Source organism: Myxocyprinus asiaticus, chromosome 33 (assembly GCF_019703515.2).
Source record: "Myxocyprinus asiaticus isolate MX2 ecotype Aquarium Trade chromosome 33, UBuf_Myxa_2, whole genome shotgun sequence".
Classification (NCBI taxonomy): domain Eukaryota; kingdom Metazoa; phylum Chordata; class Actinopteri; order Cypriniformes; family Catostomidae; genus Myxocyprinus; species Myxocyprinus asiaticus.
The window spans coordinates 36723310-36740610 of record NC_059376.1 but is presented as its reverse complement, the minus strand read 5'-3'; the positions used below and the strand labels follow the sequence as shown (position 1 = coordinate 36740610).

The window sequence follows — 17301 nt, the reverse complement described above, 5'->3', positions numbered from 1 at the left end:
TTTTTTTTAATTCATACAGCAAAAAGACGTTTGACCAATTGAAGATCTGAACGTCACAGATTCAAATCTTGGCTCAGTACATAGAATACAAACTTGAGTTAAAAGTATATTTAAACATTTTGAATTCATTGTTATTTGTGATCACACTCTCAATCTTACTGTCAAGCAAAGAGCATGACATCGTGTCCTTTTCCGGGCAATCTTAAGTAATTTTGCGTGCTCAAAGCCTAGTGTGACTGCACCTTAACACCCTTGAGTTATAATATGCAGGTGGAAATACTGTACATAACGTTGCTCAAGAAAATGTTCTCTAGAAATCGTGTCTGCTTATGGAGTGAGGCAGGGCTGCTGAATCCATTTCCGTTTCATCTTTGCATTCTCCGCCAGTGCAAAATGAGTCACCATAGGCATTGTGTATGCTGCTCCATGCTCTTTGGCAAAGTAAAAACAAGATGTGATTTACATCCTGCCACAAAAATGCATCACATACTGGTCATTGCCTCTTACCATTGCGTTCTACTTTTCATTTTGATTAGGCCTAGATGATATCCAGCTTTCTGCTGTTTCCTCATTACAGTTTTTCAGTGTATACAAGGAGCCATGATTTTGTAGTATGGACGTGCTAGAACAGGTTGAACTGTGACTTTCAAAATGACTGTATTTAAATGTTTCCCTGATTTAGTTTAGCATGCAAGCGAATTTCGAAATTTGTTTCACTGTATGTAAATTATACGATAAGATAATTGTGCTTTAAAACAACATGATACAGAATTCACAATACATTTCAACTCTGACGAATTTTTGTGTAAAACAGTATTCAGCAGGAAATAACATAGGACGGGATTATATTTTATCAACTAGAAATGAATTAGATTGGCATGTATAAAATGTGATAATATTGGCTGATGATCATGTCAGCAGACAAGAAGTTATTTCAGAGGCAGAGAAAGTTATTACATTTTGATTATGTCTGGGTTAAAAAAATAAAACACGATTTTGCAATCTTTTTATTGATTCTTAAATCCAGCGACCTTTTTACTCTCTGCGCATCCCTCTACAATGCGAGTAATGTGACCAAATATTCTGTTCTTTACAGTCATTTGTGGACAAAAAATAAATAAAAAATAGAAACAAAAACGGAAATGTAATTGTAATCACACAGAGCACGGATGTGACTCCAACCTCATTAATATATGCTTGTGCAAACACTTCTGTGAGACACTCGCTGAACTGCCGTTATTCTTAAAGAGACAGTACCGGTTCAGCATGTGTTCTACAAATAAATGTATATTCTTACAAATACAAATTATGCATGTAAACAATAAATATGTTACAAAATAAATATATCCAATACAATAAATGCAATTTTAAGACATCATATTTATTGATGTAATTCGGGATTTGAAACATTTTTAAAAGATAAAATGTGACCAAAATGATAAACTATTGATAAAATAAAATGTGTAAAATTTATATTTTTGTAATGCACCAAGTTAGAAGGTCACCTGTATAAGTTTGATAAAGGTATTATGCAAATAAGCATTTTATTTCTTCTAAAATAAAATCAGGGAACTGACCAGGGACATGTGTTAATGTAAATGGGGTCAATTTTGATTTAATCTTTTCTTTACCAACCTTTCAGGACAAATATATAAGATATACTGTATACTGAATATCGCCAAAAAGCTGAAAAATATTGAGATTTAATTTTAGCAGTATCACCAATAACCCTAGCCTAGAGACAGTACGTTGTGGGCTGAATCAATGAGGGTTGTTTTATCTGAAGCAGAGGTCCTGGCCTTGCTGTTTTGGGTTGTTGTCAGGGAGTGTACATACAGCTGTCTTCACTCTGTGGTTTGTCCTCCCCCTCATAAGAGACAGACTGTAATTTCATCCCCACCCAACAGATGAAAACACGCCTCTGTCCTCCACAGTCTGGAGTCAACACCCGCTCTTCCCTGTTATTTATCAGTAGCTATGTTTACATGCAGCCTAATAATCCATTAATAATCAGACTAATAGGTTAGTCTGGATGAATGTTACATCATTACTGGATAGGTGTTATGAACCTTTTGGCACCAAAAATGCCGCTCTGCACATGCACAGAAATGTTGTTGAGAATACATAGAATAAACATGTAAAACAAAATGTCATCAGACTGCAATCAGATTGAATTTATTTCTGATCTACAAAAAACAGTCGATGTATCTCAAACACACTGATATCTGCACTTTCTGAATCTTTAATGAAAATCAAGCTTCACAAATGCAGTTTGTACCTTTTGTTACGAATTATGTGCATTACACTGTATATTTATTTGTCTGCAAACAGTGCTGTCAGCATATTTGTCTGTGTTTACTCTGTTAGCTCTATGCGGCACACATTAACCCCCCTCCCTTGAGCTCTGAAGCAGGTGGGCGCCAGTCTCCTTTTGCTCTGTTGTGGATGGAGTGTGTCTTAGATTTGGAGGACAGGTGTGCAGTAACGCTCACCAGTGACGCACAGTGGATTTCGGTTAATACACTGGACATGCACTTAGACTCACCAGCAGACCACACAGTAACTTTTGTATTCTTTCCCCGGCCGTCACTTCCTGTCCTGGTTTCTCTTTCAGGGCGATACTTCTTCATATTTCTGCTCTGCTTCTCTAAACAAATTATTCTGAACTATCCTGGATAAAGTAGAGCTTTAGAATTAGGAAATAACTTCTTTTGACTCTAGCTTTTATGTATTCACACTGCAAAACAAAACAAAAAAAAACTTTTCTTAAGGGATAGTTCACCCAAACATGAAAATTCTCTCAGCATTTACTCACCAACAGAAGAATGTTTCAGCTCTGTAGGTTCATACAATGCAAGTGAATGGGTGGCAAAATGTTGATGCTCCAAAAAGCACATGAAGGCATCACAGAAGAAATCCATTTGACTCCTGTTTTAATTCATATCTTCAGAAGTGATATGATAGGTGTGGGTGAGAAACAGGTCAATATTTAAGTTGCTAGAAATTCTTCTCCCTGCCCAGTAGGGGGCGATTTGCATGAAGAATGTGAATGACCAAAAACACAAGAAGAATGTGAAACTGAAAGTTAAATGGAGATTGACTGAGCAGGGAGGAGAATTTATAGTAAAAAAAAAAAAAAGGACTTAAATGTTGATCGGTTTCTCACCCACAACTATCATATCACTTCTGAAGACACTGATTTAACCAATGGAGTCATATGGATTACTTCTATGCTGACTTGTGTGATATTTGGAGGTTCAAAAATTTGGCACCCATTCACTTGCATTGAATGGACCAAAAGAGCTGAGAATTTCTTCTAAAAATCTTCGTTTCAGTTCAGCACATTAAAGAAGGTCACACACATCTGTGATGCCATAAGGGTGAGTAATTGATGAGAGAATATTCATTTTTGGGTGAACTGTTCCTTTAATCAGTATTTTTCTGTTTTCCAATCCTTAAAGGAATAGTTAACCCAAAAATTAAAATCCTGTCATCATATATTCACCGTAATGTTGTTCCAAAGACTTTTTTTCCTCTGTGTAACATGAAAGGAGATTACAGCAAGATATCTTTGCTACTGTCAAAAGCAAGATATAGTAATACAACTTTATTTTCAGAAAACTTATCTTAAATTAAGTTCATGTATATTACACCAATGTTCTTTTTTATATTTAACATAAACCCTACTAAATTGCGTAACATGCTTTAAACTAGAAAAACAAATATTTGCCAGTGGGGTCAGAAAAATAAATAATTCAAGATAAATTCTCTGAAAACAAGTCTTAATATCTCGTACAATTTATGGATGTTTTAAGGGTGTTTATATTATTTTATTATTTTTTTTACTGAAAAAAAAAAATTACAAAAATAAAAAATACTCATTAATAATTTTTTTTTTTTTTTTTTTGCAGTGCAAGAAATATCTGCTTTTCACACAGTTCTGCTCTCCAAGACAGTTTGCTGTAGTCATATCCTCTCTGGCTTTCTCAGGGTGTTCTGTGCTTTAAGATTAATCTCACCTGTCCTACACACCTTCTGCCTCTCTATAACACTGCTGTTAGTCTTTTCATGACATCTTTTTGAAATTCTGAGTTTATTTTGAGTCATGCAGGCATTTTAAATCAACATAATTTGGGTTATACCATTTCATAACGCCTGTGACACATGCAACTTCATCCTGTGGTCAAAATCACAGTGTAAACAAGCAAATCTTGTTATAACGGGGCAGATCTGGGCAAATTAACACTAAGTCGACAGTAACACAGTGGTCTGTACTTTGTGGTTGTGGGTCCACTTAATTCTGTCTGCTCTGGGCCTCGTCTCTTTCCTGTCCAGAAAAATTCTAAGGAAAATATTTTGTTTCTCATTGTAGACTCTTGTTTCTTTCAGACATCTCTGAGATGGAGTCGTACCATTCCTACTCACCTCAAGATGACCAAAGGTCACGGCAATCTGACCTCTCCTCACACTCCTCTAACGATATGGCACGAGAGAATGCCAGGTGAGAATGTCCCTCCACTCACCCATTGGCACACTTTCAAAATATTCTTTAAGTTATGATCAGCTCTAGATGTTTTCACCCCATAATATGGATGCAAAAAACAGGGGCCCCAAAAAGTATTTGGACACCTAAACCTAGCGTATGCTTTGTTTTTTTGCTCACCATTTTGTTTTGCATATAATCAAGTGTTTTAGCCATATGGATGCACTTGAAGCATGCACACTACGACTGCTTTGTGATACTCTTAAGTGAATCACCCAAGTTGTGATCTTGTAATTATTGTAATTCCGACACGCCGTGAATGCAGCATTAGTTTGAATGCTGTTTAAAAAAAAATGGAATATCATAGGTTTATAATATCGGCCATATTTGTTACTGGCCATTAATCGGCTGACAAATTCTATTTTGGTGCATCACTACCAGAGTATGCCAATACATAAAAATAATTAATCATGATTAATTTTGTGATTCCAGAAGTTTCAGGAACTGTCAGTTTACCTGTTGTAGGTTGTTGATTAGCATTTTAATTAAGTTAATTAACCAAGATTAATTTGAATTCAAATTATTTTAATATAAGCTAACTTATTTCAAGTACTTTTAATCTTGCCATGCCCTTAGAAGTTTGTTGTGGCCTCCTTGTTGAGAACCACTCATAGCACTGTTTAATCTAGTGTTTTAATTTGACCAACCTTTTAAAATAATATAGTAGTATTCTCAGTTAGAAGCTGTGATGATTCAGCTACTAAAAACTCAAATGGAACTGTGTTGTTGTATTTTCAGGGAGGATCCTCAAAGCAGACCGGCCAAGATGTTTGTAATGTCCTCTCCTTACAAAACTCCAGAGGAGCCACTACCAGCCCATGAGGAGAGAGTAGAGCTACAGGAAGAAGAGCCACCACCACCACCACCACGTAGGAAAATACTTCTGTACAACTCCCATAGTTTGATATTAGAAAAGAGTGTGATGGAAGTGTTTAAACTAAGATCTGAACAAGCCTAAAAAATATTTTTGTGTGATTTGAGCGAAATGATCAGAATGTATGTTTGATTTGACATAAGTTATTGAAACATAATCTTACAAACAGGTTTGAATGTATCTGTATATCCCCATCCCCAGTACAGGTGATAGTTGTAGAGCTGTGCTTGCATGACTATTGCATACATAGAAAATGTGTTTACGGGAGCTTTACTAAGATGGCTGTAGAGTGAACTGTTGTCTTCAATAGGCTTAGCTGTACCTCTAAGGAAATGTTATCCTCGAAAGTTTTATGTAAGATGCCTTGTATTTTTTTCTCCAGAACGTCCACTAATATGCAAGGGAAAAACAGCTGAAAAATCTGATTGACATAAGGACAAAAATATTTATTTTAAATAAAAGGCAATGCAAAATACAGTGTCATGGCTGGTAAGAAATATTAATGGATTGGACTTTTTCTCAATTCACTTGCCATTGGAAAGTGTGGCAAAAAGTTTATTTTGGATTATGTCTGCTTGCAGTTGTTACTGATTGAAACTGAAGCTAAATTCTTTTATTTTCACTGTACAGCAGCAATAAAGACGACACCCAAGATCCTGCTCAGACCCAGCCCAGAGGACGAGGCCATTTATGGGTGAGTGTCTGCTGTTAATAACCCCCTGGTTCAGTTTTCCTCACACATGATCATATCCACTGAACCAAAACATCACATGAAATAACTAAACTTGAGGATCTCATCTTTATCATCTACATCACAGCCTCTGTACACCTCTGCAATCCCCGCTCCCTCTCTTTCTCTCTTTATCACCTCTCTGTCAGTCTCTTTTATATTCATGAGAAAGAGGCAGGCTGCTCTTGCTCATACCCACAGGGAGAGGTTATTTTTGTGTTGTGCACTTGCTTACAGGGCTGCTTTGCTTTTAAGACCACAGCTCTTGTGTGTTTTTACCCATTTTCTCTCTGAATAAAGGAAGAGGGAGTTGGTTTCAGCTCCACAGCAAACCATGACTGTGCATTTGGATTTTGATGTGGATTTTGTAAAAGGAATGAATTGAGACAGGACTGAAACAATCAGTTATTTTTGAATGTAGTATGTTTTTCTTCAATCTCAAAAGGAAGTCATTCTGTGAAATATTAACTATATATAGACAAATTTAACAATATATAGACAATTTTTTTGGGAGATTCTGACGGGGTGAAGCATTTTCAAAACAAAATGGGTGCTGCCTTTCGTCTTATTAAGGTTATGGCCTCCTATCAATAGCAATAAAGAGTCAACAAAGTAGACTTTGCTGTTAATAGTACACAAAATGTAGTATTACATTTAAAAATGCAATTCATTTATAAATATAAAAATACATAAAATTAAAAAAATATTTCAATTAAATTGATACATTTATTATTGAAAATATAAAAAATATATATATGTTTTTAACACTGTCTGGCCAAAAAAAGTCGCATAATCTAATATTTCGTTGGACCGCTTTTAGCTTTGATTACAGCGTGCATTCATCGTGGCATTGTTTCGGCAACCTTATGCAATGTCACAACATTTATTTCCATCCAGAGTTGCATTAATTTTTGGCTGAGATCTTGTATTGATGATGGGAGAGTCGAACCACTCCATAAAGTCTTCTCCAGCACATCCCAAAGGCTTTCAATGCGGTTAAGGTCAGGACTCTGTGGTGGCAAATTCATGTGTGAAAATTATTCCTCATGCTCCCTGAACCACTCTTTCAAATTTTGAGCCCGATGAATGTTGGCATTGTTGTCCTGGAATATGCCTGTGCCGTCAGGGAAAAAAAAAAAATCCATTGATGGGATAGTCTGGTCATTCAGTATATTCATGTAGTCAGCTGAATTCATTTTATTGCCGCATAACGTTGTTGAGCCTAGACCTGACCAATTGAAGCAACCCCAGTCCATAACACTGTCTTAAATCCAAATGGCGACTTTTTTTTTTTTTGGCCAGGCAGTGTGTAAAAGGGTGGATATGTTATGTTTGACCAATCCTGCCAAACATGAAGAAAATATGAATGCTAAATAAGAGCAGAACTTGCCAACATTTAGTTCGGCTTTTCTGAAAACTATTTTACTATTAATTTGAGGTAAGTGGTGTGATGGGGAGATCAAAATTTACAGACACATACCTCACTCTTTTTCTCTCTATCTCTCTCTCTCAGGCCCAACACAGTGATGGTGAGCTTTCAGAAAGGAGAGAGTGTTGGACTGAGGCTGGCAGGAGGGAATGATGTGGGAATATTTATAGCAGGAGTGCAGGAGGGCAGTCCAGCTGAAGAAGAGGGTCTCCGTGTGGGGGATCAGATCATGAAGGTACAACAGCAGCAGTCCTGATGATTTTAACTGAAATCACATACTAAAACTCTCACACTTTCGGTGCTCTCTTTTTTGGTACAAGTACAGTCAAACATATACCATGATATTGCATATAGTTGTTCGTGTAGTTTTTAAGGTGCCAGCCATTGCACAGTACTTTAAGGTGCCATTTTCTACACACATTACATTAAACAGCCATAATTTTGTTTTACAAAACCATTTCCGTCCTTTTTCTGACCTTTATTCAGAACTAATTTAGACCTAATAATTTCTGACCTAATTATTCAGGCTGTACTTACAGTACTGTAACTAAGACTTCAATATGTAAATGACCTTTGTTTTGATTTCATTTACTTTTGCACATTTTAAATGAGAAAAAACACTATTGAAATGCCTATTGAAAACCAGAATGTAATATAAAGGTTAAAGATTAAAACCTTGACCAACATTTTATGTTGATGATCTATGTTATGATTGGTTCATCATGGTGGGCCGAGTTGCAGACAGCTGAAAAGAGTAGGTGTTGATGTGGAAATATGAGTGGTCATATGTATATAATGCTTGAGGTTGTCATGTCACAAAATTAGGACTTTCTTTGCAGCATAGTTTTCAGAAACTCTTTGGGAGCAGTAGTGGTAGAATTTGTCTACATGGTTTTCTATTTCAAAAGGACAATCCTGTTTTCTTTGATATGACCCTTCTATGATTAGAGGAACTTTTTTTATAGTACTGAAAACTTGTATCAGGAATTATGAAAGTTATTCTGTAGCATTTTTGGGAAATTGTAAAACAGCACAAAACAGAGCGTATTGTAATTTGGTATGCATTTGCCACATTTCCTTTTCAACCCTGTGTGTGTGTAATGTGTCTCTCCCTAAAGGTGAATAACGTTGACTTCCAGGGCATCGTGCGAGAGGAGGCAGTGCTGTTCCTGTTAGAGATCCCGCGGGGAGAGGTCGTGACCATTCTGGCACAGAATAAAACTGAGGGTGAGCACAAGAGTAGAGCACATGCATTAAGCACACAAAACTGCCCCTCGCTTCACCTGAGGGAAACCACAAGCACTGAACACCCCTTTCTCCTGTTCACAGTCATCACTGGAGCTGGGTTAAAATGCAGTAGGGCCAGTTGGTGCACTTGCACAATTCTGTGGCTAAAACCTAGTAAGCTGCCTCACTGTCTACACTAGGCAGCTACCTTCTAAGGTAGTATCCCAACCTCATAAGTGACTGAATTTGGAAGCGATTTGGGAAGCTTCATGGGCAGCTAGAGACTGAGATTAGCATGTAGCTAAAATAACGCCTTACAAATATTGTCTCATATAATTCATTTTTAATGTGGAAAGTTTTAATCAAGGTCTAATATTGACTCTAAAGCTCTCTCTCTCTGTATCTCGCTTCCCCTCCCCCTATACACACACACACACACACAGCCTGTAGAAAGGCCTTGGTTTGCTGCTCATCAGTAAAAACCAGTTGTAGCCAGTTTTAGCTCTTCCAGGGATCGCCTTGTCAAGTGTGTTCATATATACATATACACAAACATGCAAAAATATTGACTCATGTTTGAGAGCAATGCTTTGGTGTGCCTTAAAGTGGATGACCAATTCTTCAATGGCCGGGGCTGATACAGATAATACAGTTTAGGCTAATATAATTTAATTATAGCAATTGAGATGCACACATGTACTCTTATTTTATTTTTATTTTTTTCACAGTATTTACTTGAAATTCACTAAAAATATTTAAATATAACAAATTGTGCAAATTATGTAATTATTGTCTAATGGTAGATTTTGGAAATGACACGAAGAGCTAAACCTTTTGTTAATTGGTTTTGTTTTTTTAAATCCAGGGGTTTTCAACCTGGGTCTGGGGACACCCAGGGGGCTACAAGGCAGTTCTAGTGAGTCAGTGGGGGGAAAAAATGTGGAAAAATGTACAATAATTGACAATAATAATTGATATTGCTATTTCATTCTGCTTGATTAATCATGATTATTCTACTGACAGCCATAGGTTTTTTTTCCCCCCATAGGTTTTTAGTTAGGTTTGTCATAATTGTATTTTTTATTTTTTTAATCCTTAACTTTTGCTTGCTGACTGGGGGTTGAAAGGCCATATTCTCAGTAAAGCTGCTTTGGAACAGTATTTATTGTAAAAGTGTTATACAAATACATTTGAATTAATTGAGCATTTTTCTCTTCAGGTTTTCATAAAAACATTAATAGTGAAAATAAAATAAGAAAAACGTTGGTAAATACGAAATAAATATTTTTGGACGTAATATTTTAGACAATATTTTAATCACATCTTTTGGCTTTAGTACAATGACTATATAAAAGCCAATTATTTAATTTCGCTAACATGTTATCTTTATAAAATAACACTATTTTTCTCACACAGTAAAATTGGGTCTTTATACATGAAATATATAAAGTTGCTTTAATGTTTAAGAAGAGGGTCCCTTACATTTTCCAGATAATGTTTCAATCATTTTCTGGCTTTAGTACTTCGACCATATCAAAGCCAACTATGTTGTCTGTATAATTTTAGCTTAATATTTTTCTCACACAGTATAAATGGGTCTTAATATTTTAGGATGGGGCTCCCCTGCAAGAGGATCATTATACTTGGGGGTCTTTGACATCAAAAAGTAAAAAAAACAAGAAAAAAAAAACAAACCCTGCTGTAAGAAAGTTTCGGGGTCTGATGGACCTGAAATTAAGGACTCTCTTAAAACCCACTAGTTGTTCAGACAACCTAATGACTAGTTGATTATGAAAATAAATGTTGTTTTGCAGATCACTTATAGTGATGGACCGGTACATCAGCCTGGCTGATAAATAGGTAGATATTTGGCCAGTTTGTTATTATCATATCAGCTGATTAAGCTGCTTCACTGATATATTGGTTTATCACTATAAGAGATTTGAAAACAATGAGCTGGATCTTTTTTGGTGCAGTCCAGGTAGAGACTTTAGAGTCCAACCAAAAACTAGTTCCAACCCCATCACAGGACACCAGCACTGACCTCTGCTATCATCCCATCCTTCCACTGCACTCTCTGCTCTATCCTTTTTCTTCTACTGTCATGCTGCCTTCTAACCCTCTCTCTATCCCTGTCTTTATGTCTTTCACTCTGGGTGGATGTCTCATGGGAAAGCAAGGGCTGCTGCTTTCTAAGGTTGAAGCTCATTTAGGGTGAGCTGAGACAGACGTAGTGTCAGAGCTTTAATTAAGAGGGTGACAGACCCACTACAGGAAATCTGCCCACAATGTGTTTTTCCTTGAATGACTGTGAATCCTGGGTCAGATTATGAGAGAAAATCAAACTAAAGTTGTCTGTCAATTTGCAGTTTTAGCAGTGCGCCTTGGAGCTAATGAGATAATCCATGCCACTTCTGCATCATGAAATGGTGAAGTAAACTAAACATCACAAGATTTACAAATGACATTTAAGGCAAGAGATAATGTTTTTTACTCAGCATTAAAGGAATAGTTCTCCCAAAACTAAAAATTGATATGATACTTGTCCCCATGTCATGATACATGATTCATTACAACAAGTATTTAAAAATCATCATAAATATATTTTCTTTTTTTACTTTGTGGATAGAGTTAATCCGATTACAGGTATTTGATACAAGTATATGTATACATGCCATAAAATCAGTTTGTATTGCCGCAAAATCATGTTGTAATTACAATTTGGGCAAAATCTTCTAGTGTTTTCTAGTGGACTTTAAAAAAAAAAAAAAAAATTTAATCAAATGGGAAGATTCAATTCATAAATTTATTGGGAAGAGAAATTTTAGTGTACATTGCCAATGCATTATTAGACACTATATACATACAGATATAAAACATATTGAATGCTGAAGTTTAATTTGATGAAGTTTAAAATCTCAGAACTATTATTTTCTCTGTCTGCCAAGTCCTTCTCAGTCTCTATCGCACACATGCTGGGTCTCTTTCGGGCGGTTTTGCTTTTGACAGTGGTTCGGATGAAAGTGATTGAGCGTTTTCGGTTGATGCGAAGAGATACAGCAGCTTGCCCGTATCTCTTGCACACCTTGTTCACCGCTTGCGGCTAAAATCTTTATTCTCCATACAGTAAATCCGCTCCCGTGTTTAATATGTCAGGGACATGTGTCACGCGTAATGTATAAGCGTGTTCTGCTCCACACAATCAGTTTCTGTGTTAGGATGTGCAGATGGGTTGAGCGTGTACCTCCTGAAAATGTATATATGCCAATTTTAGCCACAGAAAGTGGGGATTTCTCCCATTGTACAGGAACAACTTGGGACACCTTTCTCCTATCGCATGAAGTTTCAGGAATAATAATAATTAAAAAAAAAAAAGGATACTGGATTAATTGTGTTAATTGCAGAAATGAATGCATTAAATTTCCTAGCCCTACCAAAAATTTACCATACGATCAAAATGAAAATTCCAAGTTCAAAGTCTTCTGAACCTGTATTATAGCTTTGTGTAAAGAAAAGACTTAAATTTAGGTTGTTTAGGAGATACCAACCACTTAACGGCACATAAAAACACAAAATGTTTATGACCAGAATAATATGCAAAATGGACTAGACTTTATCTGGCAAGTCCAAAGTCTGGCTACACAAGACTATGTTTTACATGACTTGCATTTACACATTTGGCAGATGCTTTTATCCAAAGCAACTAACAATGCATTTAAAACAAAACATAATGTCATGCGCTACCAGTTGAGCTGCTGGAACATACTAGTTTACAAACTTCTGCTGCTAATTGACTCGGTCTCTGTGTTGTGACCTAGTTTATGAAGAAATCTTGGTGTCCGGTAGAGGGGACTCATTTTTCATCCGCACCCATTTCGAGTTCGAGAAGGAGCTGCCTCAGGGTCTCGCCTTCTCCCGAGGGGAGATCTTCAAGGTGGTGGACACCTTATACGACGGCAAGCTGGGAAACTGGCTGGCCATCCGCTTGGGGAAAGACAACAAGCTGCTGGAGAAGGGCATCATTCCCAACAAGAGCAGGTGGGAATGGAAAATGGTGGACAGTCTTTTTGTTGTGATGAATTACTTGAGAGAAAAGGGGTTGTTGATTTGTCTTGGCCTGTATGGAAGATTCACTCTTGTGAACGCAACTTTAGCACTATTCGGGCAAGATCATTTTTCTGAATAACATTTACAGTTATAATTTTTAAATAGTTTGTACATCTATCAGTTCATGCACTGATTCAGATGAGATTGGGATGTTACTGAAAGTTGTTAAACAGGATAAATTACTTCTTAATGTGATAAATTAAATAATTGTAACATGTTTAAGCTCTCAGGAGAGAGAGTGTCTTTAGAGATTTGTTTGCAGAGAGTGATAAATGGCTGTACAGGAGAGGTTGTGCGGAAAGCCCTTATATGGAAGTTGTTTGGGTGTGTATAATGCTAATTAATAACAACAAGAAGGCACTCCATTTACTGTAGAATAATCTGGATTCATCAACATTAGAATGAAGGCAATAACATATTATGTGCATATGCGCCTGTTGTAAATAATGTGAAATTTTGCACGAGAACCTTTTCTGTGCACATGAGTACACAACATGTACAGAAGTTTTAGTGAATGAGACCCAGTTTCTGTAATGATTTTTTTTTTCTCCCTCTTTTACGGCTGAACTCTTGATCCTGTGCTGATCAGAGCGGAGCAGATGGCTAATGTCCAGAATGCACATAAAGGCTCAGGAAATGACAGGGCTGACTTTTGGAGGCTGCGCGGTCAGAGGGCTGCCAAGAAGAAAGACCTGCGGAAGAGCCGAGAGGAAAGTTCTGCGGCCGTCTCCACCCGATTCCCTGCTTACGAGAGGGTGGTGCTAAGAGAAGGTGGGCTCAACTAAATAAAAAATAGTGGCTATGTTCACACAGGCAATAAAAAAAAAATCCTATTTTTCTTTTATTTTTTTTTTGGACTCAATCCGTTTAGGTTTTTGTAGTCTGAACATGACAAAAATCTGATTATTACAAGCCTGATCCAAACCACATTCGTAGGTGGTTTGGAATCCAGTTTAAATCAGATTTTTTTAAATAGACACAGGCTCACCAAAACTGTAGAGTTAAAGACTGGAGAAACATAGCCTGGTCTGATGAATCTCAATTTCTTCTGAGGTACACAGATGGTAGGCCCACTGCAGCCTCAGCTTTCTGTTCTTGGCTGACAGAAGTGGAACCCAACATGGTCTTCTGCTGTTGTAGCCCATCTGCCTCGAGGTTCGATGTGTTGTGCATTCTAAGATGCTATTCTGCTCACTACAATTATACAGAGTGGTAATCTGAGTTACCGTAGCCTTTGTCAGCTTGAACCAGTCTGGCAGACCTCTCTCATCAACAAGGTGTTTCCGTCCACAGAACTGACGTTCACTGGATGTTTTTTGTTTTTGACACCATTCTGAGTAAACTCTTGAGACTGTGCGTAAAAATCCCAGGAGATCAGCAGTTACAGAAATACTCAATCCAGCCCGTGTGGCACTAAAAATCATGCCATAGTCGAAATCACTGAGATCACATTTTTTCCCCATTCTAATGGTTGATGTGAACATTAACTGAAGCTCCTGACCTGTATCTGGATGATTTTATGCATTGCATTGCTGCCACACGAATGGCTGATTAGATAATCACATGAATAAGTAGGTGAAGAGGTGTTCCTAATAAAGTGCTCGGTAAGTGGGTATACATGAAAGTATGGTAATATACAAATTCATATTTTACACAACTATATGATATCTATCATGTTATCACAGTCAAAACACCTAGTAAGTACGACCCGTGTGCTCATTGTATAGGGAGCAGTGAGCACTGCATAGGGACCCTGTGAATGAGAACACAGCTAGAGAAACAGAAAGCATGACAGAATTGTGAAGGAGGGTACAACATCAATATTTCACCATGTTGAACTGACACAGTGGGTGGCGAACACGTCATATTAATGTGCTTATCGCTGTGCCTGTATCGATTACAGAATTAACAGTCTCAACATGATGATGACATTAGTCACATCTCTGAGCAGGTCGGCCTTTCTCCATTACCGCTAATACAATTCTCTGCATACCCACACAGTCAGCAGAAAAATATGCTTTTGAAAAATGAGCTCATCACAGAGGGAGCTCATTCTCTACGCACTGTTTAAGAAAAATTACCCAATAAGTTTGTCTTGATGTTTGTGCAAAAAGCCACAGTCGAGAATTTGCAAAAGGTCATCAGTCAAAAAATCATGAGTAAAACTTTTCTGTCTCATTAATTCTTATCTAATTGCTAGTTAAATAGCTAAAAGAGTTTAAAATGTAACCCATTGTGTATTTTAGTCATTAGCAAAGATTAATGTATTATTTCTGCTTTCAAATCCTGGTTGTAAGCCTTGATTTCCTCCTATAGCTGGATTCAGAAGGCCAGTGGTGCTGTTTGGACCAATCGCTGATGCTGCCAGTGAAAAACTAGCTACAGAGCTCCCAGATGAGTTTGTAGTTGCCAGTGAGTTAATGCTATTGTCTCTACTGCAGTACCGTCAATAATGTTTTAAGGGTCGGTAACACTGGATTGTAAACCTGCAACATTATTTCAAACCCTGTAATAAATATTGGCTACAGCATATGATGTCATGCTCCAGGGCTTCTGTTTGGAATAATAATAAATTATACATCTTTGATAACAATTAAGTAAAAATGGCTCCAATGTAGGGAGGTGAATGGATCACAAAGTCTTGTGTGACCGCCCCATAAGACTTTACAATTCACAGTCTCTCGTGTAATACAGTATGTTGCATTATACATGTTCAGTGACTGTTTATTTACAGTGTAGTTTGATTCTATAAATTTTTTTCATCTATTGGCACATCAGAAACAGAACCCAAAGACGCAGGGTCAGAAAAATCATCCGGTGTGGTTCGTCTCAACACTATTCGACAGATCATTGAACAGGTAATTGTATATACTGTATACTCACCTAAACAAATAATTTATTGTAAGTTAATAATTTCATACTAGTCAACAAATGTACATTTGATTTGTACATTTAATTATGTTAAAGTTAATTTGAAGTGAACAGAAAAACAAAGCTTTGAGGGAGAGAAGTACAGTTTTATATATTCTACTGTTGTGTACCTGGGTGTTGATCATTCAGGCGAAGAAACAAATAAGTCACATAACAACGTAACATTAAGTCAAGTCATTTTTATTTGTTTAGCACTTATCACAATACACATTGTGTCATAGCAGCTTTACAGAAATTATGCTGTAATGTCTATAGACCATTTCAAGGACATGAACAATAACAAAGGAATTAGAACTCTACACATGTCTTGCCCTGAAGCATTTCTGGTAGCGGCATTTTTATAACCCAGAATTGTCTAAATAAAATGACTAGCACATATATTTAGAATACAGCTAAAACAGAACAAACAAGATATGTGCAAAAACAATGAGGTCTCATTACAGGATGCTTTAAATAAGACTCTGAGTCAACAAATTTTCTCGAACATCCACCGTTTACCTGAAGTGACTTGTTACCGAGAGTGTCTACGTGAGAGAGGAGGTGAAAGTGTATCGTAGTTTAGATGCTCACAGTTATTTCCTCAGCAGCAAGGTCAGGGATATTGGATCACTTCTATTATAATCAATGAAGCTGTTAATGCTGTAAGCGCGTGATTTGCAGACAAGGCAAGTTTGTTTTATTTTTTTAAATTTATTATTATAAAAAAAAACTTTCTTTGTGTCTCTTTCTTCTGCGCTAGCTTCTGTACTACTCCAGCTACTCCGAGATCTTGGCACTGCAGATATTGTTGACTTTTTTTGTAACAAATTGCTTGCTATGTTTCTCATTTGTAAGTCGCTTTGGATAAGAGTGTCTGCTTAATGACTAAATGTAAATGACTTGCGCAGCTTCATTCATTATAATGAGAGCGATCTCTGTAGTCACTTTTAGAGCCCATAAAGATATACTCAGACTTAACTTTCCAGCTAATCTCTACCTATCAAACTTGCTACTAGTTAGGCAAAAATACCAGACATAAGACGTGTGCTACAGTTGTTAGCAGTGCATGTATCCAGCCGTCTCGCTTCACTTCTGTGGTTCATGCGTCCATTTGTGGTTGCTTTTCAGCAATCTAAACCCGGAGCATCAAGCACTGAACAACACGATCCAAATTTTAATAATGACATTCACAATCGTTTTAACGTTAGTGATGTTAATCATGTTAAAGTCACTATGAGTGAAGCGCCTCCAGCTGTTGTTTTGAATGACAACTAGCCATAAATGTTCAAGGAACAAAGATATCACTTTCTTAAACCGACGAACAATGCTTGAAATGGTCTATAATGTTTTAAAGTTCTCAGAGCAGTTTCTTTGAAAAACGTAATTGAAAATCATGCCTTAAAGTGCACTCAGTAGTTTTTTTTCCTCATTTAAAACGTTTTACTTCTACAGAAATGAATAGTAATTTTGAAACGTATGTA

General features: G+C 36.8%; 1 protein-coding gene across 1 annotated transcript in view; it reads left to right on the top strand.

Moving 5' to 3' along the window:
• Window positions 1-17301, top strand: part of LOC127423942 (tight junction protein ZO-2-like) — a 71301-nt gene that overhangs the window by 37149 nt on the left and 16851 nt on the right. Inside the window, exons 8-16 of the mRNA XM_051668655.1 lie at window positions 4390-4501; window positions 5282-5412; window positions 6048-6111; window positions 7661-7811; window positions 8695-8803; window positions 12622-12841; window positions 13500-13681; window positions 15227-15322; window positions 15689-15768. Coding sequence (XP_051524615.1) covers window positions 4390-4501; window positions 5282-5412; window positions 6048-6111; window positions 7661-7811; window positions 8695-8803; window positions 12622-12841; window positions 13500-13681; window positions 15227-15322; window positions 15689-15768 — 1145 coding nt within the window. The remainder of the gene's footprint in view (window positions 1-4389; window positions 4502-5281; window positions 5413-6047; window positions 6112-7660; window positions 7812-8694; window positions 8804-12621; window positions 12842-13499; window positions 13682-15226; window positions 15323-15688; window positions 15769-17301) is intronic.